Source organism: Lates calcarifer, linkage group LG16_LG22, assembly GCF_001640805.2.
Source record: "Lates calcarifer isolate ASB-BC8 linkage group LG16_LG22, TLL_Latcal_v3, whole genome shotgun sequence".
Classification (NCBI taxonomy): Eukaryota; Metazoa; Chordata; class Actinopteri; family Centropomidae; genus Lates; species Lates calcarifer.
Window position 1 is genome coordinate 20,591,761 of NC_066848.1, and position 25,606 is coordinate 20,617,366.

The following is a 25,606-nucleotide window of genomic DNA, read 5'->3' on the forward strand; positions in this document are numbered from 1 at the left end:
TGGTTTGTTTATTGGACACAACTCAAAGAAAAATCTGATTAATGTAGTAATGTCAATCCAATGAGAGAGATTCTTCAGAACAGTGACTTATGGTGAGCTGTTGCGCATGCTCCAACTCAAACATATCCAGAAATGCTCCCTGAAGGGGAGAGTGGACAAAGTCTCCCCTGTCTCAGCTGGTGGAGCTTTTAACTCCTTCAGAGTAGTCATAGGTGTCTTGGTGGACTCCCTCACTAGTCTCCTTCTTGCACTGTCACTCAGCAATGAGGACGGCCTGCTCTACGCAGATTTGCACATGTGTGGTTTCCTTCCATTTCCTAACGATGGATTTAACTGAACTCCAGGGGATGTTTAGTGACTTGATTTTTTTTGTATCCGTCCCCTGACTTAAACTTCTCAATAACCTTTTCTGAGTTGCTTGGAGTGTTCTTTTGTCTTCACAGATTAACCAGTGACTGGACCTTCCAGACACAGGTGCTTTTATAGTACAATCACTTGAGACACGCTCACTGCACTCAGGTGATCTCCATTTCACTAATTTGCTGAACCTCTGAATTAGGCCAGTCACATTAAAGGAGATGGGTATTTATGACACTTAGTTTACATTATGTATTTTTAATTAATTGACATTACTTTGTAGAAATCTGTTTTCGCTTTGACATTTAAGGGATTTTTTTTTGTAAATTCTTCTTCATCAAACTCAAATTACATTGAGCATGATTCCATTTATAAAAGCAATAAAAGGTGAAAACATCCAAGAGTGAATGTTTTCTATGGGTACTGTAACTCTGAGGAAATAATACAAATACCATATACTTACGTACATATACTACACCTGATGTCTCCCATACTGATAGGTTGGCATTGGATTGAAACATTTGGGTTTTTTTTTTTTTTTTTTTTTTTTTTTTTTATAATGTCATTTTGCAACTTTACTTCTCATCAGATGGCAGAATTAGTTTTGTTTGTTACTTGTTTTAATTTCTTATTAATGCTCCCACATCACAGTTCACTGTAAATCATGATTCCAAAGGCAGCTATCCATCCAAGTCATATTTTAAAGCAGACATATTTGACTAATTGGTATTTTGCTCCATGAGTCCAATAAAATGACATAGCCATTGTTACACTGTCAATACAAAGAGGTCAGAGTGTTACTGCCCAAATTACTGGTGCATCAGGAATTTCTGTTCTATTTTCCACCTGCTTTTTATGTTACACTGTGAATTCAGATGTTTGTGGTTTGTATCAGTGACTCAAACACATTACACCCTGATTCTAATCTTTTTTTTTTAATTAAATAATTCTTTTTTTTTTTTTTTTTTTTTTTTTTTTGGAAGGAACATTGAGCAGCAACCAGTCACAAGAATATGCAGTATCGCTCTGTCTCTGCTCTAGAATGATCAGTGGGGGTGTTTCCGTCATTAGTTTATTTATACTAGAGATTTTTCTTTGAGGAATATTCATGTTTTAGAAGCTAGGATCAGAGACTTTGAACATCTCTTCATTTTTTCACCTTATATAAGTATTTGCATTGACTTTCCATTTATCCTGAGCAAACTTACCTTTTACACACTTGTGTCTGCAGGTACCATAACAACTCATGTATTATACAATAACACTCATACTAAATAAAATACAAAAAACAAAAATCTTGAGGAGGAGATGAAATTTATTTAACTTTTCTGGAGGGCGCGATGATGGCGTTGAATGGTCATTTATATGGTTATCGCAATAAAGAACAGAAAATATTGTGATAAAATTTTAAGTCCATATCGCCAATCCCTAGTTTAGATGTGTCAAAGGTCTTTTATTATCACCTTACCATCTCCCCAGAGAGCAAGCCATAGCTGTACAGAAAAGATTAAAGCAACTGTACAGGATGACAGGACAGGAAAAATTTTACCTGAAGCTAAAATATTTAGTCCTGTCACTGCTCACTGCGAGCTGTGATTTTGGGCGACTGTGGCAAGGAAAAACTCCCTCTGAGGGAGAAACCTTGGGAGGAACCTGGCTCTCTGGGGGGGCCCATCCTCCTGAGGGCTGTGTCCTTCAGCTCCCTCCATTTGACACGTCTATCGGGCCTCCAGGTCATCTGTCCAAGTCCTGTCCTCTGGTCCCTGCCGCTGGGTCCTCATCCGTTGTCCTGCTGTCTAGTCCTCTGGCTAGAAACACATTCAAAATGAATACAGATGTATTCCTAAATCCGTCCTCTCAACTGTAATCTGTCTGAAAGAGCAGTGTTCACGTTGTGTGTGTGTGTGTAACTATCACATAATATGTTTAACTGCAGTGCACATGTGACACTGCTGTCCTCTTACGTGTCTCCGATAAAACAGGATGTAAGATGATCTTTGCCGCTGGTTGCACACATTGACGCCGCTTGTTTGAGTGACCACTGTGTCGTTATATGTGAACCAGCGGTCTGTCAGGTCCACGGGTCCAACGTCGGGGTCCACTCCGTCGCAGATGTAGTGTCCTAGCAGGAGAAGCATTGTTACATGGGCTGTCTTAGAACTCATTAGGTGTACATCATTGAAAATAATGGTTCATCTTACCACTTCTTGCTGTGGTGCCAATGTGATTTATGGTGCTGACTAAACTGTAGCACGCACCATCCTGAGAAGGAACAAAGTTGATCAGTTAGTCCACATATAGTCCAAATATTTAATCCCAGTCTGATGGTTCTGTTTGCTGTCAGGTGATCTAGTTCTTTACCTGGCCTGAAGACACCACCAGCTCCCTCTGAAGATCAACAGGGTCATGGATCTTCTCTAGCTGGAAAGTTGGAGTGTACCGGAAACGCTTCAAATGCAGGACCAGCACTCTGTTGATGGAAAGAAAAGATATGAGCACCAGATGGCAGAGAAAAAAAGACTCTTTGATACCACTGGGTGAACCACTATGATCGCTGAGCACTACGGTCAGGAGTTTGACGTTACTCACCTTGGCAGGGTGGCAAATGATGAGCACTGGCCTGACTTGGTGGCACCACACTCACACCTGTACTCCAACTCTGTCTCCTACGGAACAGCACAAGACCAACATGCTTTCACTTCTGCTACTGGATTTACATGCACAGTTACAAACAACTACATACAGTATACATACACATACTAACACAAGTAATAATGAAATGAGTGTTTTCCACATCATATCTTCACATTGTATCAGTGGGTTCTACTGTGACTGAATGAGGAGAGGTGTTTCTTACCATCAGGTAATTATCCAGCATTTTTTCAACTGTACCACCTCCAGCTGGAAGGTCCAGAGACAGATTTGTAAAGTCTTCCTCTCTGGTGGAACCTGCTCCGCAACTTTATATAACCAATGCAAATAATACCATTATATTTCAGCTGCAGAGGTCATGGATATGTATGTGATGCAGGTACCGGTCTAGTTTTACCTCTTGCATGTCCTGGTGTTTCGCATTTTAAACATCAGATGATCCTCTACTGGGCAGCTGTAGGCCCTGCCCATGCCGGCGGTCAGTACTTGCAGCTGTGGGCCCCAATATCTTATTTGGTCAAGGACAGCTGTCAGGAACTCATGGGCATCCTGTAGATACACACACACACACAAAACAGTTGTACAGAGTTTAAAGGAGAAACTATCAGATGAAACAACACACCATTGAATCTGCTCACTAACTTTCTGCTGATGGTCCCCGAACTCTGGAGCCCACAGAGCCACCGCCCTCTTGAATGCGGCAAGAAGGCGGAGTTTCTCCTGAGCATCACCGGAGAAGTGATGCTCGCTGATGTTGTTGAATGTTCTGGAGAGGAGGAAATGGAAGATTGTTAGAGATATTGTCTATGACATTAAACTTTGTTGGTGTTCAGGTACAACATGAGGATAAAATGAGTGTTTGTGTCGGAGGGGTGCTGTACCTTAGGACTGCCGCTTCAGGTATTAGACTCCATACCTGCTCCTGGTGACTGATGGCTGTTACAAAGTCCTCCAGTGTGAGCAGGCTCTGCAGGCTTGAGTTAATGTAACATATCTGTGCTGGGTTGGGAAACCTGACACACAAACATAACAAGTCAACATTATCAATTCTTCATTTTAATCATTTCTCTACAGCTTTGTTTTGTGTGTGTGTGTGTGTGTGTGTATGCAGATGTACTCACCCTAGACACTTAATGTGCTCACTCCTGAGTTTTTTCTCCGTGGTCACAGCAACTTCCTCCTTTTTAACAGACAGGGCCTGAGGAATCCCCTCGTCCTTTACTGGTTCTCTCTCTTTCTCTGGAGTCTCTTCTTCTTGGGGGGCTGGGGACACGCGACATCTATTCTGTTGGAGTAAAGAAATACTCTGGTTAAATGATGCAAAGACTAAACAATATCCAATTCACCTTGAGCTCTACACTCAAACATATATATACCTTGCGACAACGCCACCGCCGTGACTTCTTGGCCTTTTGGTTCTTCTTTGTGGTGACGCTAGTGACAAAGAGAAATATTGTTTTAATTTCCAAAACTCATCAAATTCTTGAAGGCCCTTAATGTCCTTGCTAACAAAAGGGCTGAAAGATTAAAAAGAGTCAGGAGGAGTGTTCTTACTTTTCCTTGGCTTCTTCCTGATCTTTTCCTTCCTTCTTTGTTTTTGTCTGTAAAAAAGACATTAGAATAAACTTTGTCAAATATTATGATGTTTGATATTTACAACTTACAAACAACATAAATTTATTTAATATGAAGCCATGACGCAGTCTGTCAAACATACCAGTGGCCGACCGAAGAGGCGATACGTCAACGGGGCTGTATTGTCGTTGTCCTGGATGGCAAAGGGAGCGCTGGGAGCAGGGACACTGGTGATAAAGAGAAACAAACCATAGAATGGTCAAGTAGATGAAGAAGCAGTCAGGAAAACACTGATATATATATATATATATATATATATATATATATATATATATATATATATATATATATATAGTAGTGATATATAATAGTTATTAATTTCCTTACTTTCTGATCTTCTCTGCCACCAGTTCAACGACTGCTGTTGAGTACTGTACAGAAAAAAGTTACCAGGATGGAGATTAATGGAACATCGTGTATCTTCACAGCAGATATAACATAGTTTCACAGAAAGTACATACTAAATACTGAGAAGTGTGAAGTGGAAATAGTCCCACCTTTCACCGTTCAGTGTCACACAAACAGTAGAGAAATGACATAAAAAGTGCAGTATATCTAGAATACAAACCTTCCCACAGCACAAGCGAAACATCTTCAATGTTAGTAGTTGTATTACGTAAAAGGTAATTGAAAATTGAATTGAATTGAAAATGAGGTCGAGAGTAAATCGTTTCTGTATCCAGATTGGTAAACTCTGATGTGTTGTCTGTATTACACTCTGACTACAGGAATTCTAACCGAATTCAGTGATGACAATGACACTTCTAGAACATGACTATGATATGATATCATTCTATGTCCACACAACTCTGTAAACATGGTGTAAATGTATGTATGTTATAAAACCAGTGGTCTTAACACTCCCACCCCCCCTCCCCATTCAAATTAACAAAGTAAATTTCAATGGGACTACACTAATAGGTCTGATTTGGGCCCATCCTGACAAATACAAAAGTACAGATTTGAGCCCACTGCAGATCCTCTCTGTGTCAGGATCCTGATAAAAAGAAACAGAAAAGCTAAAGTGACCAAAAACTACCATTACTCACACGTACTCACTTTGAGAAAAGACCTGTTTCAGCAGTCCGTCACCATTTTGTTGCAATGTTAAGTTCTTGTTCCTGTCAGTGGCCTCCTCCTGTTCCAGCTCACATTTACACTTCTCCAATTCAACAGATCTTTATTATAAAATGAAGGGAAAAAAGAATAAATAAAAGCATTAATAACTTTAGTATCCCACCACTAGGGCTGCATGATTATGGCCAAAGTGATGAAAATTATAACAATCACAATTATTTTGATCAATAGTGAGACCATGATTCATTGATCTTAGGGACAAAATATTTTTATTGCACTCACTTTAAATAAACAGAAGACAGCTTTCGCCTCCATGTTGTGTTACAGTACTGCTAATTTAAGCATATGAGGCTCATTGTGTCATAATGGGCAAGCAAAAACTTACATCAAGTAATAATTTTCAATTGGTTACCCGTCCATCCATTTTCCAACTGATATATCTTATTGTTTATTTGTAAAACACATTTAAAAAAGCACCTTAGTTCATTCAGTAAGACTGACAGTACAAAAAAAAGACAAAACCTGTTCTAGATTATAGAACAAAGATGAACTTTGGACTAAACAGTTAACTGAATTGAAATGAATATGACTGGATTAACTAAGGATAAACATTTTAATCCAAGAGGCAAAAAAAAAAAAAAAAAATTGAATTGAGATATTAACACAGTCAAGAGAGACTGGTTCTATTTGATTTGTTTAGGTTGGATTTCAGTGGCACAATGAAACGTTCATCCAATGAACACGTTAGCGCTTAACCCCTTAACAGACCTCATTTGTATGCACAATCCTGAAAATGATTTTTCTAAAATAAAAAGCTTATCGTTCAACTCTTGATTATGGCCTTGGTCTCTTTTGGAAGAAAAAAAATTTACAACCAAAAAGTCGTGAGTATAAGAGATACTGAACCAAGGTTACAGAGGCCCAAGCATGGTAAAAATTTAAGTTTATCCCACTACACCTGTTTCTTCTGGCATAAAAAGATCTGTAGTTGCACCTTTTGTGTGGGGAAAACAGCTGTTGATAGTGATATGTAGATCCTTAAATGCTTTGCACAGATAGAATAGGGAGCAGGTGGGGCAGTGTATTTTGAAAGGTTAATCAAAATAACACAACGTAAGATCTGTTTTGTAAATGTATCACTACATGCACAATATGTAGAAAATGGGAGAAGCGTGGAGTCAATAGCCCACATATAGTGTTTTAATAACCTTTACTTTTGAAAGTCAACTACTACTTATTTTAGTGTAATTTCCTCTTAGCATTGTACTTACTGACTTCTTAGCATGAGGTAGCATGAGGCTAGAAAAGGACCTCCCTGCTACAGTGCCTTGAGGGTTTCAAGTGCAGCTGATCAAAGCAAAAAAAAATATTAGCATACATTTTAGAGACAGAAAAAAGAAATGAAATGTGCATGAACAGAATGACTTTATTCTATTTGACAAATTGAAAATGATAGTAAATATTTCACATTTAGAGGAATATTTCAGAATATCAGATTGTTCTTATTAATGATTTCTGTGTAAACAAATAACCAAACAGTATAGTTTTAGAGCTCTGTCTCTCTATATATGGCACTTGTTTTATGAGCGTAGCCTACATAATGGATGCTGTTTTAACTGTACTATTGACAAATATATAACACAGCTGGTTGCACTGGTTATCACTGTTTCTTGGTACATGGTAGGTCGTGATGAAACAAAATACAAAAAGCATTGAGGAATTTGAATGGTTGGAGTGGTAGCATCTGAAAGCACCCAGAATAATTATTTTTAGTTTAGTGCACAGAGGGTTTTACTCATGTGAATGCCCTGATTGTTTTTCCATGTGACAGTTCCTGCTCATAAAGGGAAACTGAATGTGTGATAAGAAAATAATGTGTGCAACCTAAATTATATTACAGCATAGGTCCTCAATGAGACGTGTGATAAATGTGTGTGAGTTCTTGTGTCAGCGAGAGAGTGTCTGGAAGGTGTTAAACTGTACAAAAAGAGGAGTTTCGGTGTGCACGAGTGCAAATGTGCATCTGTACGTGTGCTGTGATGCGAAATGTCAGATTAGACAATATAACTGGAGGATGATAATTACACAGCTTGATTATCAGAGTGAGTCATGATACATTATCTGGAGTTTGACAGAGAAAGGGAGAGAGGACAGCAAGAGAAGATTTTGTACCCGAGTGTGGGTGAGATGGTTCATCTATTTTGATGCATAAGGTCTATATTTTTTGATTTGATAAAGCCAATGTAATAAGCCCTCTCTGATGCAGTGACCCAGTATATCTCTAATCTTATTCACATAAACAGGATCAGCATGACTTCTCCGGTTCTGGAATATAAGCATGCACTGGCTGCCAGAGCAGCATATTTCTCAAACTTAATCAATAGCAATAAACATAATCCTAGATTTTTTTTGACACTGTAGCTAAACTTACTGAAAAGCAGCCGCCTTGTAGCTGCTTGCCCTTTACTGCTTGTGAGTTTCAGAATTCGCTCCTGGTGTTTTTTTTTTTGTTTGTTTTTTGTTTTTTTTCAGGAGAAATAACTTTCAACATTTGGCAAGCATTTTTTATATATTGTACATGCTTAAAACAGTGTGTAATGACAAAGTAAAAAACTTTTTCATCAGGTTTCTTTTTATAAACAATTTCAAATGTACATGAAGAAAACTTTTGAGATTACAAAAATGAAACTCCCATTTTACATCTTCTCAAACTGTTGGGTTTACCTCAAGCTTTTGGTATTATTTGTTATATTTGTCCATGTCTAGGCATTTTTAGCTACAATGGTAGTCAGTAAAGCAGTTTCTGTCTAGCTGAAGACAGAGCCCACCTTGCACTCCCTACACATCCAGGGTGTGCTTTTTTTTTTTTTTTTTTTTTTTTTTTTTTTTTTTTTTTTTTTTTTTTTTTTTTTTTTTTTTTTTTTTTTGGGCAAGGCGTGTACTTTTTTTTCCTCCCCCAGGCTTGCCTTCTGTCTTTTCCCACTGTCCTCTCTCTTTTTGTTGGTGGGGACAGGGAAGTGGCCTTCAGTGTGGGGCTTAGGTGGGCCAGCCACACTGAGCAGTTTTGCACACAGCTGATGAGAGGACAGTCTACAGTCTCTGTGGTGCCACACTGTAATGCTTTCACACAGTCTGTAGTGAAATGTAAGGGGGGGGATTCCTTACTTGGCACAACTGACTTTGAAGCTACTCAGATTAATGTTACATGCGTGATATCCACGCTCCTGTTCCATTTGGACTTGTGTGCAGGTTTATTGATTTGTATGAAACTGCTCCCACCTGCTGGTCAGATCCTGAACACACAGCAGCTCCACAGTATGAATCAGATCAGTATCACCGAACTCATTCCTCCTTTGATGGCTTCGAGAGTGGCTAACTGAGCTTTACAACAACTTGATCTGAAAACAAAAATCCCTTTTCTGTATTTTTAGAACATTTTTTTTTTTGTCAATCTGACTCTCCATTTTTATTGACAGATATATTTCATCCATTCATAGATTTGTGGGTTTGGACTACTGTTTAAAAACTATGGTAGATCACAAGAACACCCTGTATTCAAAACACATTACTGATACTGAATAGCTAATACTGATGCATCTTTCTGAGTCAAAGCACAGCTATGGAAGATGTCTATTGTCATCTAAGGAGGGAACAGGCTACCATAATAAGTCACGCGGTAATATGCCATAGATGTAGGTGGATCAAACATAGCTAATTCTTAATATTTAAGGAGGAGTTTTTAGCCAAACCATTGTCTTGTAAACAGATCCTCAGGTGAACAGCCAGTTCTTGAAGCTGATGTGTTGGAGGCAAGAAAAATGGCCAAGTGTAAGGATCTGAGCAACTTTGACATGGGCGAAATGGTTAGACTACTGGGTCAGATCTCCAAAAGAGCAGGTCATGTGGGATTGTACCCATATGCAGTGGTCAGTAGCAACCGGAAGTGGTCCAGAGAGGGACAACTGGTGAACTGGCGACAGGTTTGTGGACGCTCTAGGCTCATTGATGCATGTGGTTAGCTCATGCACATCATTGTCTTGGCATTCATCTGAGATATTATTTATTTTGTTTTTTTAATATTGTGGCGTATTCCTGGGTTTTGCAGAGTCGTCTGATATTGATGTTCTTGTGTGGTGAGTCAAGTGTACCTATCAGCTTGTTTTCTGCCCAAACTCACAGATCGCAGGTTTGTTAATACAAAAAATGTCTCATGTCTCATAATGTCTTTGTGTCTCTTATGCACTATCAGTCTGCACTTCCTCCTCTAACTCCACTGACTGTCACATATTTCAAATCTCCCCCTCCACCTCCTCACAGCTCTGAAACAATCCTCGGAAATGACCCCCACCCACTCAGCCATCCAGCCAACCAGCTACCCCCTCTCCCAGTGGAAAAGTCCCCCTCTCTGTCAGCCTGGACAGGAACAGTCAGTCTCCCTTCCTCCATCCCTCCCCCTCTGTCACTCTCTCTTCTACTTGACTTTTTTTACTTTCAAACTTGTGAGGACACACATCAATCCTTAATGCCATCCCAAATTTACTCTAACTTTAGAGTGAGACATAAGATGTTTTCCATCCAGATACAGTGCAATTTTAAACTGAATGTGTAGGTAACTGGCAAAAGAAAATGCTACTTAATGCTTGTTTCCATCCACTCCTTTTGTGTGAATATGAGTTGACTGGTTGATGGAGACAGCTTTGGTCCCATTGCTCCACTCTTCATGCTTCCTCTTCTCAAGCTTAATATACATCAGCATATATTACTTGTTTTTTTGTTTTTTTTTCTTAAATCCCTGCTTTCCACATTTTTTTTTTTTTTTTTTTTTTTAATGCACAAACTGAAAATCTTTCCACAAACATGAAAACGAATAACACACCTTGTGTAGTTTTTGCTGAGTAGCAGTCACAGCAGCCTCTGCTGGCACAAGTGGAAATTACGGGACACAAGCAAATTTTACAGGAGAGGAACCCAAAATTTTTCTAAACTGTACTCGCTCTCAACCTCTAAAACTCGTAATTAGTCTCCAAAGAAGTAGAAGTACAGGAGCGTACACACACACACACACACACACAGAGGAAGGAAGGAGACCATTTCTCCTGCAGTTCAGTGGATTTCCTGTCTTATCACTTCTACAAGAACCAGATGAAGACAGACAAAGAGAGTGAGAGTGTAGGAGAGGACAAAATATGAGCACATAGCCCAGGCTGTAATTTTTGGACAGTTATACATTTTTGTTCTTTGTGCTCAGTGCAAAATAGAATAATGGATATTGAATTAACTTGATAATGTTCACATCAGAATTGAAAGAACTGTGAGGGAGATAAAGCCCTTTTAACACATGATACCCAAAGTTAACGGGTTCAAAAGTTAGTGGGCATTTGGCTACAAAATATTTCTTGGGCAGCTGTGTGTGGTTTCACTACGCCTCCGATGTAAGTAGTATGAAGATTTGACTGCAAGTGAAGATGATAACACGGCTCAAAGCAAAAACCTGTCCTTAGTTTGCCAAAAATCAACAGATTTTAGTTACATAATTAAGCTAGAAAATGTGAAATGAGCTGGTAGATGTAGGAGCACAAGTCCGAGGATGAGCAGAAAATAATTTGGACAATGGAGAAAAACATTTATGACTGCACAGCAAGCCAAGAATGCACTCCAGGATGTAGGCGGACATGTTTCCTTGTCAGCGATCAAAAGAAAACTTCATAACCAGAACCTCACAGGATTCACCACAAGATGTAAACTGCTGGTAAGACTCAAACATTCAAAACATATATAAAAAAGAAACAGTTGTCTTCCTCAGCATCCTATCAAAAAGTAATAATAGAACATTCATTGAGTATGAAGAGTAGCTGCAGTAGCTCAGATCCTTGAGTTTGCCAAAAAATGTTGGACAGGAAAAATGTTGGACAGGAGAAGGTTAATGGCTCCTTGAGGTTGCTGAACCCAGCGTGCCCCCTCGCTGAATCCTTCTCTGAGTATGAGAGAGAAATAAAAAGCAAGGCATATTGCCCACAATTTGTGTAACAGCTCAGTCACTGAGTCCCAATTCAGCCATTTGCAGTCAGTCTGCTGCTGATCGTCTATACCACAACTCCTGGATCCACTTGATACAACGATGGGTATGATGCCAATGACATCCAGCACTATTAATAAGATTACACCAGCTTTAATTGCTGGGGTTCCCCATTCTCCAAAACTGCTTCCAACCCATGCCACACATGTGTATCTCTATAAAAGCTGGAGTCCTGTTCGTGTGAGGGAACCGTGATAACACCCATGTCACATTACATTTAACTGTCATGTTTCCCACCACAAAACCAGTAGAGTTTGGAACAAACTCCATGGACTGATGAAACAGAAATGAAACGCTATTAAAACGATGGAAAGAGGAAAGTATGTCACCACTCAACAAAATGTACCTTCTATTTCTTGTTTTACACAAAAGCACACCTCAGATTAGTCACTGCATTTATATACTTTCATAAATCATTGATCCTTTCATACATCATTGTATTTATGATTATTACTTACATTTATCACTTCTTATTGAATTTTCAGCATATTATCTCTAAGTTTGGCCTGCACCTTCCACTCTTTGTTGTGGCCTGCGAAGTAAGACACTAAGACTCACTGACTCAACGACCATCAGGTTAAAAGTAGGTGAAGATGCTGATGTTCTCTGTGTCTGTATTTTGACCGTTTACTCACTTTGGCATGTTTTTTTTCCCCTGTAAATGTTGTATGTGTTGTAAAATGAATGAAGCTGTTTCATCATTTTCTTTTGTTTTGTTTTTTTTATTTGCCTGTGTTCCATTAATTTACAGAGAACTGAGCTCTCAGGGCAAAATTATAAATCTGATTAGATCAAATGGCAGACCAGAAAAAGAGGGTGGGAGAAAGAGGGGGAAAAGTAAAAGTGTAGATGTGACTGATACTGAGGGAGAGAGAGAGAGACTGAGACCCTCTACCAGCAGAGGAAATAGGAGGTGTGTCCTCTCTCTCTCTCTTTCTCTCTCTCTGTGTGTATCTTAAAGCAGCTGGTGGTCATGCAAGCCTTTATTCAGTGTTGTGGACTGGAGCAGACATGACAGCGGTAGGAGAACTGGTGCTGGTCCTTGGGCTACTGGTGAGCGCTCACTGTGAGGTGAGGGCACGAGACCCTGAGGTGGAGGAAGAGGAGGAGCTGGGAGGAAGAGCAGCAGCAAGAGGTGATGGAGGAGTGGGGGGGTTTGGGATGGCAGCGTTTCCCCCTCATCCTGAGAGGCTTGACCCGGGAGTGACTGAGACCCCGCCAGAGGGAGAGAGAGGGAACCTCCCTGCTCGATCCGGGTGAGTCCACATTAACTCCTGAACTCAAGCTTTACTTACTACCTTTGTTCTGTGCTTTCAGCTGCATCTCATTTCAGTAAGTTCTATAAACTTAAGTGTGATCATGTCAAGAGTAGAGTTGCAATGATTCGTCAATTAGTTGATTGGCAGAAAACTAATCAATTATTTTGATATTGATTCATCAGTTAATCGCTGAAAGTAAAAAAAAAAAAAAAGCCTAAAATTGAATCCTTCCAGCATTTTGATCATGAACATTTGCTTTGCTTTGTCTTTTATTTTGATCAATTAAATATTTTGTGATTTTTGGACTCTTGGTCAATGGATGGAATGGAATTGGATGGTTTATAAAACATCAGACAGTAGTGCCTCCGTCAAACAACTGAGAGTAATCAGATGATTTCTTAATAAAGAAAATAATGATTAATCATATTGATCATATGTTCTTGGTTAAAGAAAGCTCTGTTTTTTGCATATCACCAACAACAAATTCCTATTTTCATAAATTAAAACTAGGATTTTGAATACAGGACTTTGAACGGTAGTGGAGTAATTTTATATTGTATTAGTTCTTTTACCTCAGTGCAGGTTCTAAATATTTCTTCCCCCACTGCCTGGAGGAAACACACAAAGCAGACACCTACAGTCTGTCTGAGACTCATAAAATCATAAAATGAAGGTATTGTGTGTGTGTGTGTGTGTATGTTAACAGCCTGGGTGGTACCAGCCTATTATATGCATGCTGGCAGTCAAAACATTTAAACATTCCGTTTGGTACTTCTGAGTGCATTAGGCGTGACTTGTGTGTGTGTGTGTGTAGTGTGGGATTGTACCTCTACCTCTGAGGAGTTTTAGATCTTTTGGAAAGTGAAGACAGGCTTGGTTTCATGGTTCAATTTAGAGAATTAAGTTAAGGTTAGGGTTTAGGAGTTCGGGGATGCTGTATGTCCTGTAAGCTCCCAGAGGTCACCAGATAAATCAGAGGGGTTGTGAGATGAATAATGGGAGATAAAAGAAGAAAAAGCAAAGCTCTGACACCAAACTCTGCTGTATTTTTTTTAATGCTTTTCTCTTATGTTTGCTTTCTTGTGAAATATTGCATCAGTTGACATGTTTGGACCCACTGATGAGCTCTGATAGCTGGCACTGTTTTGGGTCTGTTTCCATGTTTGTGAAATACCCAGATCTGTTCTGTGCCCAACAAGTCTTTATCAAATCTTTCATTCGCAATCTCTGTTTAGTCTCTTTAATATTTTATATATCGTCCAACATCTTTAAGCCAGAACTGTTGTTGCTTTTAATAACCTAAGAGGGATGACTGCCTCAGCTTAATGACCTGCAGCAACAACCAGTTCACCCTCAGGTAACACTCAGCACCATGCAGAGACAATGAGTGATTTATTTAGCTGATATTCACTGAATTAGTAGAGTAGATTGTTTTCATTGTGTTTTTACTTGTTCAGCTGCATCATATTTACCACAAAACGACTGCAAACAACACAGCCTTGTGTCTTTATGGTCATTTTGCCTCTGTGGTCGTTATGCGCCTCATTATAGTCTTTTTCTGAACTGGCCTGCTGTGTTTTGAAGTTTTGATACTTGTTTTAGGAAAGTTTTTAACGATGTATTGAGAGCCCGTGAGATGTGTCCCTGTCACTTTCTGAGACTGACAGACTAAATAAGGGGATAAAATGTCTCGGGTGATATTTTTTTGGAGTGCGCTCACCTGAGGCCTCTGTCATTATACTGACCCACATCCATACATTAAACTACAGATTTCCTGATAAAATGATCCCCTGAGGGTTCTTAACAAAATAACCCTCCATTAGCTCTATAACAGCCCCCCAACCCACCGGCCCCCTCCCCTCCCACTTTAAACGTTGCTTTAATGACAACATTCACAAACAGGGCTCTTTGTGCTGCGAGTCGGAGGCCCGTTGATGTAATGGAGAGCAGGTTTTCCAGGGTTTCTCCATTTTTATCTTTGGAGGCTGAGAGTTGAAGTGGATGGAGTGGGGGGTGTTTAACAGGGGGTCAGAGGTCAACAGGTAGTTAAGCGTTGATGAAGTGGAGGTGGAAAGCTTGTTTGGCTGCAAGAGGAGAAGATCTGAGGCCTTAGAGAAACATAAAGGAGCATTGTTGTGTTTTTCCATGTTTAACTAGCGATCCTACTTATTTTACCATGTGATTATTTTGCACATCGATTAGTTTTTTTTAACTGACTTCCTTCAAGACAGCCATTGGTTTTATTGGCCATGTATGTTGACACACACAAGGAATGTGTTTCCGGCCGTTGGTGTCTCCCTAGCAGAAATATATATGAAAAGAAAACATTAAAATAAAATAAAAATATAATGTACATGCTATATACAATGTATATGTAGTGTGCAGTGCGTATTATAGTGAGGTCAGTTTTAGTGTGTCATGTTCTAGAGCACCTGCCAGAAGTGTGAGAAGTCTCAGTGATTTTTTTGGTCCGTAGGTGAGTCTGGAGCTGGAGGACGCAACGTTCTGTCAGTTGAAGTCTGTTCTGTTTTGTAGCTGCCGGCCTCTTGGTAGGATGAGTCCTGAGAGGCTGGGCAGGGGATCCAGGCCAACTGAAGTTCTGTACAGTTGATACAGGTCTGTTCCTGTATTATGAGGGGGAGCATCACACAGGAGTGTCTCCTGAAGTCCACTATTATCTCCACCGTCTTGAGCGTGTTTAGCTCCAGGTTGTTCAGACTGCTCCAAACAGCCCTTCGTCTGTTGGATGAATGTCTTAAAATTGGTTCACACAATCGTGTTCCCCTCAAGATGAATTGTAATAACTTTGAAGATCCGTTTACTTGTTACTGAAGATATTTCAGGTGCACTCGCTTAGAGTTTGACTTCCAGGTGGTGTGGCTTTAGATTGACTGGAATGTGCCTGAGAAATGGAGAAACATCTACAGCACATGCTCTTATTTTGAAGTATACATTGTGCTCTTCTGTCTGTCATAGTGGCCTTCCAGGCAGACAGGAATATTTTCTCTTTTGCCTTGGTGTTGTGAAATTCAGCCTCTTCAATTGTTTGAATCACAGCTGATCAAGTAATTGAAGGCCTCACTGAAATCCTGTCAAAGTAAAAGCTCACCCTGCAGCCTGAACGGCTCAAGCCTCCAGGTGTGCTCAGAGCACACCGTGCCTCTGTTTGACTGAAGAAGCTCAGTGAGCAGACAGAGTGAAGGTTAGATAGACTCAGATCAAAGTGAGCTGAACCTGCAGATAACGTGACCATGAAGGCATCATTTACTGCTCATTCAGCCGCTATCAGAAGGTGGAGACACAGCTGGCAGATGAAAGGACAACGCTCAACCTCTGAGGACAAATGGATAAGAGAGGGATTTAAAGACAGACTTGTTTTCAGACCAATGATCATGCAGGTGAATATGAACATGAGTAACAGTCAGATAAGGTCTTTTTCTTGGAGAATGCGGTGGGATTTCTAACAGCTGAAAATTACTGCTGGATGAGCTGCAGATGAAGGAGGAGCTGAAGAAGTCTGAGCTGTAGGAGATGAGTGTACAAGCACTTGATTTTAACAGCGTGGTTGCTGCAGATTCATCCTGGACCACACCAAAATATCTCCCTTGAGAATGTATAATTTTTAAACAAATGTAAACATGGTGCACTCGCACAGATTACTGTATTGTTAATGTTGAGATAATGACATAAAAAGTACAGATTGTATTCATTTCTCCTGTGAGGGAGAAGAGTTATACTGAAGGTGTACCGTGGTGATGATGGACTGTGACATGAACAGCAAAAGAGTGTGCCCTCTGGTCTTTTAATGCTCATGATAATCATATAATCACCTAACAAGGCACTGGTGATGGATAATTATAGTGAGGAAAAGTAACCAAAAGGATTCCTCTGTCAATACTCTGGAGGACATGCTGAGTTTCATTTGTGGTAGATTAACATTGCTCAGAGAAAGTGGAACCCCTGACTATATCAGAGCCTGTTATGGTTTAACTGCATTTTGTGGATACAGGTGTTAACATCTGTGGAGAACAGGATGTATTGTAAATTTCCCCGTTGTGGGACTAATGAAGGATTATCTTATCTTATCTTATTATTCAGTTCAGTTCAATGCTGCCGCATTGTAATCAAATGTGCAATTGTCCACATCAAAGTAAGTCCACTAAAGTGCTTGTTTTTGCCACTGACTCAGATTCTTATTATTATTATAAGTGCCTGACAACATTATTGATAGAATTCCTATAGAGAGAAACCTTTTTATTAAAGAGAAAGATCCTTTTTGTATAACCAGATATGTTAGCAATGTTACGCTACATAGCATTATATTGTGACCAGACTGTGTTGACAGAAACAGTAATTTCACCTTGCAGAACACATACCACTGCCTTATGTACTTACTTATGTAGAGGATCTGAATACTTCCTCCACCAAACAAACTAATCAATCGAGGCAGCCATATTCAAGCAATTCCTGTGTTCTACTTAGTAGAATTATTTTTTTTATTATTATTTTTTTTTTAATGCAGTATGGTAACAATATATAGTGATGTTACTCTTCTGAGGCTGATTGCTTAAGCTAAAATATTTCCATAAAGCACTTAAATATTTTGATAGCAAAAGAAGGCAAAAATAAGAAATAAACGCAGAAAGCACAGGAGAACAAAAAAGTCAGCAGCAGTGAAAATGGGAAGAATGAAAATATTAATGTCAGGCGTCTGTCAGTCTGTCAAACACTGGTCTAATTACCCAATGAACTTTTCCCTTGACATTTTTAGATCCACTACAAACAATAGATGTGCTGATGTCTGAATGAAGTCTGCTGATCTCTCTATGTTTTTGTGACATGGCCCCCCAGTCTTCTGTTTTGACCTCCCATGGTCTCATTATTCAGACTCTGGCTCGTTCACAAACACCCCTCAGATCTGAACCTGAACTTTTGGACTCAGCCAGCAGCAGAAACCCCACAGACCTAAGCTTGTTTTCTTCTGTCTCTCTCAGGATGAGTCAAGGTCTCGCTCTGAAACACAAACATCTCTGTCTTCAATTCCACGCAGGACAAAGCAGCCAAAGAGTGACACTTTTACAGATCGCAGCTGTGAAACACTTTAAGACACAGCACCAAATAAAAAAACAGACATCTTCACTTAAGAGTTGAGGATTTTTGGCCCAAAATGAGATGTGCTGTTTGGACAAACTGACACCCCCTCTTTACAAAATGACTGACAGCACAAAATTAAAACAAATGACTCGCTGTTTGTGTTGGACAAGAGGAAACTAAAAAAAACAAAAAACAATTTGCTCTCTTTTACAAGGTTACATCTCTTCAGTCTGACATGTTCAACACAATCCAACATTTATGTCAGTATGTTATGTAGTTGTGAGCCCATTTTAATTATGCAGTTCCAACAACAAATGCAAAGTGGTTGGTCTCCAAATGTTTCATATGTACTTGCTGAAAGAATTAATACAGTGGCAGCAGAGGGTGCCCTGACCACAGCTACAGACATGTCTATGTCCAGGGGCCTGTCGTCTCATAATCTGTCCATGACTGAGGATATTGTTGTGACTTACAAATAGCAGCTATTTATTAATATTATTTCATATTCAAATATTTAAAGTTGGTTATTTAACATTCATTTGTTAGCAGGATTTTAAATGTGTGGAAATGTTCCCCCTCTTTAAAACTGCATCAGTCTAATCCCTATATTAAAAACTACTTGCCTGGAAGACTATAGACTAGTGGAGGGTTTGGAAACTGTTCTACCTCTCGTGCTCTGCTGGATCCATAAGAGATGGTTAGTCTGCTTCTCTGGGGTTTTTAAAGGCATGCTAGGAAATATAAAAATCACAGCTTTGGGAAATTACAGTAACTCACCACAATAGTAATTCCTGGAATAAGTTAAACATTCTATCTTCTCTGCGAGCCAACAAAAACATCCCATCATTTAGTTTCATTTCTGTCAGTTTGCAAGAGGAGGCGTCACTTTGTTCAAACAGCACGTCTCATTTCAGAACAAATCTCCTCACATATCACTACATCCTATCACTAAATACCAAGTGATGATATCAGACAGAGGATGAGTTTTCTTCACGTCTCGTTTCTTGGAATGAAACTCCTGAAAGAGCCAAATCTGTTGCATATCACGGGATCAGGAGATTGAGCTGCATCACGTGAGAGAGGAAAGTTTTAGTAGAGGTTTTAATGGATGTGATTTGGCACCCAGAGTTAAATCTGACAAGACACATTAACCTGAAGATGAAGATTAAAGATTGAGTGTCCTCCCACTTCACTGTTGATGTTTTCACACTCCTCTGTGCATGAAGCTGCCAAAGATGAAAGTGCATGAAAAGTGCGTTTGGATAGAACATGAAGTGACATTTTGAGTGTTTCAGTGATTTTGTTGTTGCGATTGTGTCCTTTTTTCAGGCATTTCTTTAACATCACACTGACTGTGTGTTAACCCAAAGTTTTTTTTTTCTTTTCCTCCAGTATTTCGTCTTTCAGTTTTCATGATGCGTCAGTCTTACAGGTCTGGATAAACATTTGACATGATGTATTTACTCTAGGGCTCGTATGCAGAACAAAAACAAACCTCATCCTGCACTAGAAAATGTATTGCCAGGGAACCTAACCCAGACATGCAGTTACTTTTCTTTTTATGTGTAACTCATAAAAATCTATTTACTAGTATATAAACGTAATTTCTAAGTAGACGGGGTTGCACACAAGTAGTTCTGGAGGTGACATTCACATCAAATTAATTTGAGTGGAGTGCATCAGAGGATATGCTTACAGTAATGGAACAAATCACTAGTTATTCAACTTTCATGAGTGGTACCATCGAACATTAAGAAACTATCCTGACAGTGTTGACTGAGGTAGATTTAGTCACAGTGTTGAGTCCAACACGGAGAAAGCTGTTGCTTTAGTTGATGTTGTTTCATACAGTGTTAAAGCTCTGCATCAGTAATGACGGTAAACCACAGCACAGTGTTTAGAAAGGAACTGTGTGTCCTTAAATGCTATCGGGCTAAAACAGGAGCAGGATGAAATAGTGCATTTGACGGAGACTATTTTCAGCGGCGGATTAATCCACATTTGGTGCCCTAGGGGGTATTTGGGGAACCAGGACGATGTGTGTGTGGGAATGAGTCAAACTACACTGTGTGTTCATGGTCATGACAGAACATGTCACCCAGTGCAACAGGCTCACTGATGTGTTTTTAATAGGTTTTGAAGAGAAATGGTGCTGGACGGTACAGGGGAATCAGATATACCAGGCACACACAACTGCTTTACAGAAAATAAGAGATGTCAAAAAGTGCAGTGTATAAACCATACAAAGATGTAAAATTGTTCAAAAGATATAACCGATAAAAACCAGAAGAAGAGGTATTTAAAAGTATAAAATGATTAGTGAGTCTGAACTCCTCAGGCAGGTCATCCCAGAGCTTAAGAGCCCTCATTGCAAAGGCACACTCCTTATGTTCTTAAACAAGTTCTTCTCAGGAAATAATCTGGAGCCTTGTAGAGCCTTAAAAGTCTAGTACTTCTGCGCTAGTTGGAACCTGTTCAGTGATCTGTTGAAAGACCACTTTCATAATCCAGATGTGAGGAGACAAAGGCATGTGAAACAAGCTCTGTGCCTTTAGAACTTAAAACTGATTTAATCTTGGAAATATTTCCTAGATGATGAAAACAGGACTTGACTTGTCAGTAAAAGTGCAATGACCCTGTCAATCAGCAGACAATAAATTGATAGCTATTTTGATTGTAAAATGATCATTTTTAAACACAAATGATAAAAAAAAAAAAAAAAAAAAAAATTCCTACTCGATTATAAACTGATTATCTTTGGGTTTTGGACTATTTGGATAAAACTATCCAAGATGTTATCTTGGACTGCAAGAAACTGTCAACAAGGGTTTTTCCATTGTTTATATAGACAAAATGATTCCCCAGAAAAATAACTGATGACTAATTAATAATAGATAGATAATGAAAGTCATAGTTAGTTGCAGCCCTGCTCAGATACATTTATTGTTGATTTGGGTTTGTTCAAGGGAGTCACTGACCAAAAGTAAAATATAGAATATATAAGTTAACTGCTTTGCAGCAAGTCAGGAGAAGGAGAGGTTTCCTCTCCACTGCTGTGTGTGTGATATTTCCCCCTATGATGCTACAGCTCTCCACAGGAAATGACACCAGAGGAAATGGCACAGGGCTTCTGAGTCAGAGGAGTTTGTTCACATGTAGAAACAATGGATGTTTGATTATCTTTAATATAATATTCTGACCAGATTCACTATTTTCACACCAACACTGCAGTCAGCCTCTGAATAGCTTAACTTGATGAGAAAAAAAACACAAAACAGGCTGAAATCAGGGTAACATTTTTTACATACATAACTGGAGAATATGCACTAACAACAACACCTGGATATCTTTGACGTGCTCTATAGTCCCAGTAATATAGTAGTTAGCATGTCTTCTGAAACAGATGATGTAGGTGGACTGTCATTGTGGGTGAAATTTAAGTGGGTCTCTGAAAAGTGCATGTGACTTTGCCAGTCTCTGGAGTATATGTATGTATGAAGAATCGCCTCCAGAAACACAGAAGCAATTGTGAAAGATGAAAATGGAGCTGAACTCTTAGAGCTGCTGGTGTCACTGTCAGCCAAGAGCCAGAGTCAACAGACAGGAAGTAACAAGACAAACCGTCTAACATCAACATTACAATGGTAAACAAACGCACTGACACCACGCAGGGTTGGCTCCAGAACAGATTAGACAGAGAGGGCATTAAGTATTTTTTTGCAAAGAACAAAAGCAAACAGGACATCAGCCAACACAAAATAAACAGCTTCCTGAAGTCCATGCCAACTTAAACACACAAAAAGCATTAAAATCGTCACAACAGTTGTTAACTTCAGCTCTAACAGCAGGAGAGAACAGAAATAAACTGACCTGACTTTAATGCATTAGCAGTACTTTATTCAGGTATTGCATATAAAAATATTCTGGTGCTCTTTAGTGAAAACCATGCATCACCAAAACATAGAATGTTCATTAACAAAAACAGCCCCAGGGTCTGTATCAGAAAGAGGGTTCAGCTGTTCACCCGAGGGAAAGTCTGTCTTCAGTTTCAGAAACACACATCACTTGACCTGGGGACCAGTTACTGTGGTAACGTACTCTGTAAACCTGACCTGAGGCCTGTACTACGAAACAAGTTCAACATACCCAGGATATCTTCTCGTTATCTGGCTTTGTTAAACAACCACAGTCTGGTTATCAACTCATTAAGTCAACACTGGATTTCCCGAGCACGTTCATGTGAAAGAGGCGGAGTTGTTAGTTAAAAGCGTTGTCAGAACCACGAGTAAGGTGCCTAATGTGATATGAAAAGTGACGCTGATAGCTGCAGGTCGAGAGGCGAGGAGAGAGTTAATGTCTGAGATCGATCTGACTGATATGATCACTTATAATCGCGGGAAATATTCAACAATGTGTGAAGATATAACAGACTGGAACTGTCGATAGGTGTTGATCTGATCGTCTGAAGTTAACCTGCCCGGAGCAGGTTAGCCGTTCAGCGTAAGTTACCATGGTGATTTACCCCGATAAGAAGTGAACCACTGTCGTAAGACTGAAAACCCAGAGTTAAACCTGAAGTTACCTCGCTAACTGCAAATCCTGCTTCGTAGTACAGGCCTCTGTTCATTGGCAGGTTTTCATCAATAAACCCAGAGTTTGCTATCGCTACATAGCCACTGTTAGCATTAACAGCTGTTTACTTACCAGTCTAGAAGAGACACTGTGAGTTCAGCATCAGATTTCATTATAATGAAATCTAATGTTAACTCTTGTTTTGCTTCTTTTACTGAAGTTACTATGCTAACAAGCTAACCCCACACCATCTTTTCAATAGTGAGTCACTGTAGCATCCAGTCTGCCCTCAGTCCACCATGAGAGGGTGAAGGAGTAGCACTGCCCGGAGTGTTCTAACCTTTTGTCTTGTAAATGCTACAATGGCTGAAGCTCTTGGCAAGTAAACAGCTGTTAATGCTAATGTTTTAGCAATAGGAAAAACATACATACAGCACCTTTAAGGTGACTGTTGGTGGTCAGTGAGGAGGGCACACTATTTTTGACCTCTGACCTCTGACCCCAAACAGGACAGAGGCCACAACAAACCGCAAACACGCAAATTCAGCAGCAGTTAAAGACTGTGTGTGTGTGTGTGTGTCCTGAAGGCCCTCTGAATGATCCCATCCGTCTTCCTGAGACACTGTGTTGTTATCACACAGCATCAGTATCCTGACTCTGTGTGTGTGTGTGTGTGTTGTGCAGGAACTGGTGTGCGTTTGTGCAGAAGCGTCTGGTAACGATGGCGGTGGTGTGTGGAACAGAGAAGTACACCATCAAGTCTCAGAGTCCCTGTCCGAGCGGGATCCCTGACTGTCAGCTGGTCATGTGAGTATACAACAATGCCTATATTTAAAGATATCTTAAGAGTTTGGTCTGTGGCATCAGCTCAGGCAGCCTCAGCAGGTCAGTCTGTCCTGCAGAATTATATCTTACATTTTCACTTCACAGATTCTTCAGTTCACCAGTAACTTGCCATTTTGAGTTATTTTCATGGAGGAAAAAGTGTTGGATAGATTCATAATCAATACTGAACAAGAGGAAATTGAGAAAGTGATTACATTTAAATATCTAGGTGTCATTTTGGATTTTCAGTTTAGGTTTGATGCCCTTGTTTCAGTCATTTTGCCAAACATTTGCTGCTTCCACCTTCTCAAATGCTTGGAGCTGCTGCTTGTCTTTGTTCCAAATGACAGTAAACTGATTATCTTTGGGGGTCGGACTGCTGGTTGGTCAAAACATGCATTTTGAAGACATGACCTTGTGACCTCTAGACTAAACTATCAATTGATTAATTGAGGAAATAATTGCAAAAAAAAAATAACATGTAATATTATTTTGTTCCTCCTCACAGGTTCCCAGGAAATTGTAGAATATAACTCTCCCAGATTACTGAGGTTACTGAAAATGTTTGGAGAATAAAGTGCAGTGTATTGGAGAAGTTTAATTTAGATGTAGAGCTGGAGTCTACCAACATCACTTTATTGAAGCCTCTGAGGTAAATGTTGTTAGAACTGACAGGAACAATTAATAAAGCTACCAAACTAAGAAACTGGAACTTTTCCTGAAATCTGATCCACAGTCTCAACATCCTGCTGATCTCATTTAAAAAGCTCATTAACTGTAAATTTGATTTTCCACATTTTCTCGTGTTAACATCAGCTGAAGGATCAGATAAACAAGCCGAGGAACTTATACAACTTATACTTAACTCTCGTTCAGAGAGCTGCAGAGTCTGTGAAGTTGGTGCTGCAACTTCTGGTGCAATGCAACGCACAAACTGTCTGATAATAATCATAATCGGTGAAGCTGTATCATTAAGAATAGATTAGTTTTATATTTAAATATCCTCACTGTTGAACTTTGTCAGATCGAAACTAGACTCTCCTTGATATCAGATTTCTCTAATGTACCTCATCTGTCAACAGAACGTGTCATAGGTGAATTTTGAGAGCAGCTGGACCAAAGTTACAGATTATGCCTTGCCTATGTTTTTTTCCTTGTTTAAAAAAAAGGGGGAATGTAAGGGATGTTATTGGATCTTTTGCGTGATAAACACTCTGGAGCCACAGCCACAAGTCTGAACCAGTTTTACAATATGTCAACAGTTGTTGCAAAGATATGAAGATCCCAACATGCAGTGCACAGATAGAATCAGAAGACGTAAAGCCTTCAAAAAATGTAGGATTTGTCAAGGCTGTGTGAAAACTGAGTCCAGTACAGACCAAAACACATCTAAAGTAGCACCACCAAAGCCACAGTAGTGACTTTTATAAATGTTGACTCAAACAAATGTGTCCTCAGCAGTGAAAACAGTACTTATAGCTTACTAAAGTGTGAGTATGTGTGTGTGTGCACAGGTACAAGCTGTCCACTCGGCCGGTCTACACACAGAAGCAGAAGATCCTCACCGCTCTGCAGTGGCGCTGCTGTCCAGGACACGGAGGAGACAACTGTGAGGACACAGGTAGGTCAGCAGAAGCATCACTGTCACTGTGGTAACAGTAGTTATGATACCATGGATGCAAGCAAAAAAGGGCAGAGGTCTCCTTGCTCCACATCTCACGTCAAAGCACTCAATAACACACTTGTTTGATTTTTATTCATTTAACAGGTCAGAACGTTGACCGCTGATGTGACGTTGTTTTGTTGATCTGCCTGGTGCAGGAAGTGAAAAGGATTCTATTATTATTATTATTATTTGCAGTGGTAGTAGTAGTAGTAGTAGTAGTAGTAGTGGCATCATATTAATCATATCTGTACTTTCCCACAAACAAACACCAGCTGTTGTTGCTGTTTGTGTTCTCTCTCTGTTCCGGTCTGTTTGGGCTGACCACACCTTGGTTCAGGTCTGACTCTTCTCAGGTCAGTTCTGGTTGGGTTTGGCTGTCTTAGATCAGGTCTC

The 25,606-nt window shown here is 39.7% G+C and overlaps 2 protein-coding genes across 4 annotated transcripts in view; one reads left to right on the forward strand and one right to left on the reverse strand.

Moving 5' to 3' along the window:
- Positions 1 to 1,343: 1,343 nt before the first annotated feature.
- On the reverse strand, positions 1,344 to 5,440 carry LOC108872868 (ubiquitin carboxyl-terminal hydrolase 37). 3 transcript variants are annotated; one of them, XM_018660766.2, is made up of 14 exons: positions 5,213 to 5,438; positions 4,972 to 5,015; positions 4,727 to 4,811; positions 4,564 to 4,610; positions 4,386 to 4,443; positions 4,131 to 4,294; positions 3,891 to 4,022; positions 3,407 to 3,775; positions 3,215 to 3,317; positions 2,947 to 3,023; positions 2,719 to 2,827; positions 2,559 to 2,619; positions 2,322 to 2,479; positions 1,344 to 2,165 (listed from the first exon to the last, which is right to left on the reverse strand). In XM_018660766.2, exons 1-14 carry the CDS (start codon positions 5,234 to 5,236, stop codon positions 2,154 to 2,156), a joined length of 1,443 nt encoding a protein of 480 aa, XP_018516282.1. In that variant the 5' UTR covers positions 5,237 to 5,438; the 3' UTR covers positions 1,344 to 2,153. The 3 variants fall into 3 exon arrangements, with proteins under 3 accessions (XP_018516282.1, XP_018516283.1, XP_018516281.1); XM_018660767.2 differs by lacking the exon at positions 1,344 to 2,165 and having other exon boundaries at positions 2,195 to 2,479; positions 3,407 to 3,558; positions 3,652 to 3,775; positions 5,213 to 5,437; XM_018660765.2 differs by lacking the exon at positions 1,344 to 2,165 and having other exon boundaries at positions 2,195 to 2,479; positions 5,213 to 5,440.
- Positions 5,441 to 12,761: 7,321 nt separating this feature from the next.
- The window catches only part of mmrn2a (multimerin 2a), a 30,275-nt gene continuing 17,430 nt past the window's right edge, over positions 12,762 to 25,606 (forward strand). Inside the window, 3 exon segments of the mRNA XM_018660763.2 lie at positions 12,762 to 13,053; positions 23,407 to 23,529; positions 25,062 to 25,168. Of these exon segments, the coding sequence (XP_018516279.1) occupies positions 12,809 to 13,053; positions 23,407 to 23,529; positions 25,062 to 25,168 (475 nt within the window). The 5' untranslated portion in view covers positions 12,762 to 12,808.

Bases quoted from the DNA above. Each gene is read 5' to 3' on its own strand.
- LOC108872868 (XM_018660765.2), bottom strand. From the start codon at position 5,236: ATGTTTCGCTTGTGCTGTGGGAAG. The intron at 4,295-4,385 runs GTATATATATGT...TTACTCCAACAG, and splicing joins GGCGGTGGCGTTGTCGCAAG to AATAGATGTCGCGTGTCCCC. The intron at 4,023-4,130 runs GTGAGTACATCT...TTTGTGTGTCAG, and splicing joins GAGCACATTAAGTGTCTAGG to GTTTCCCAACCCAGCACAGA.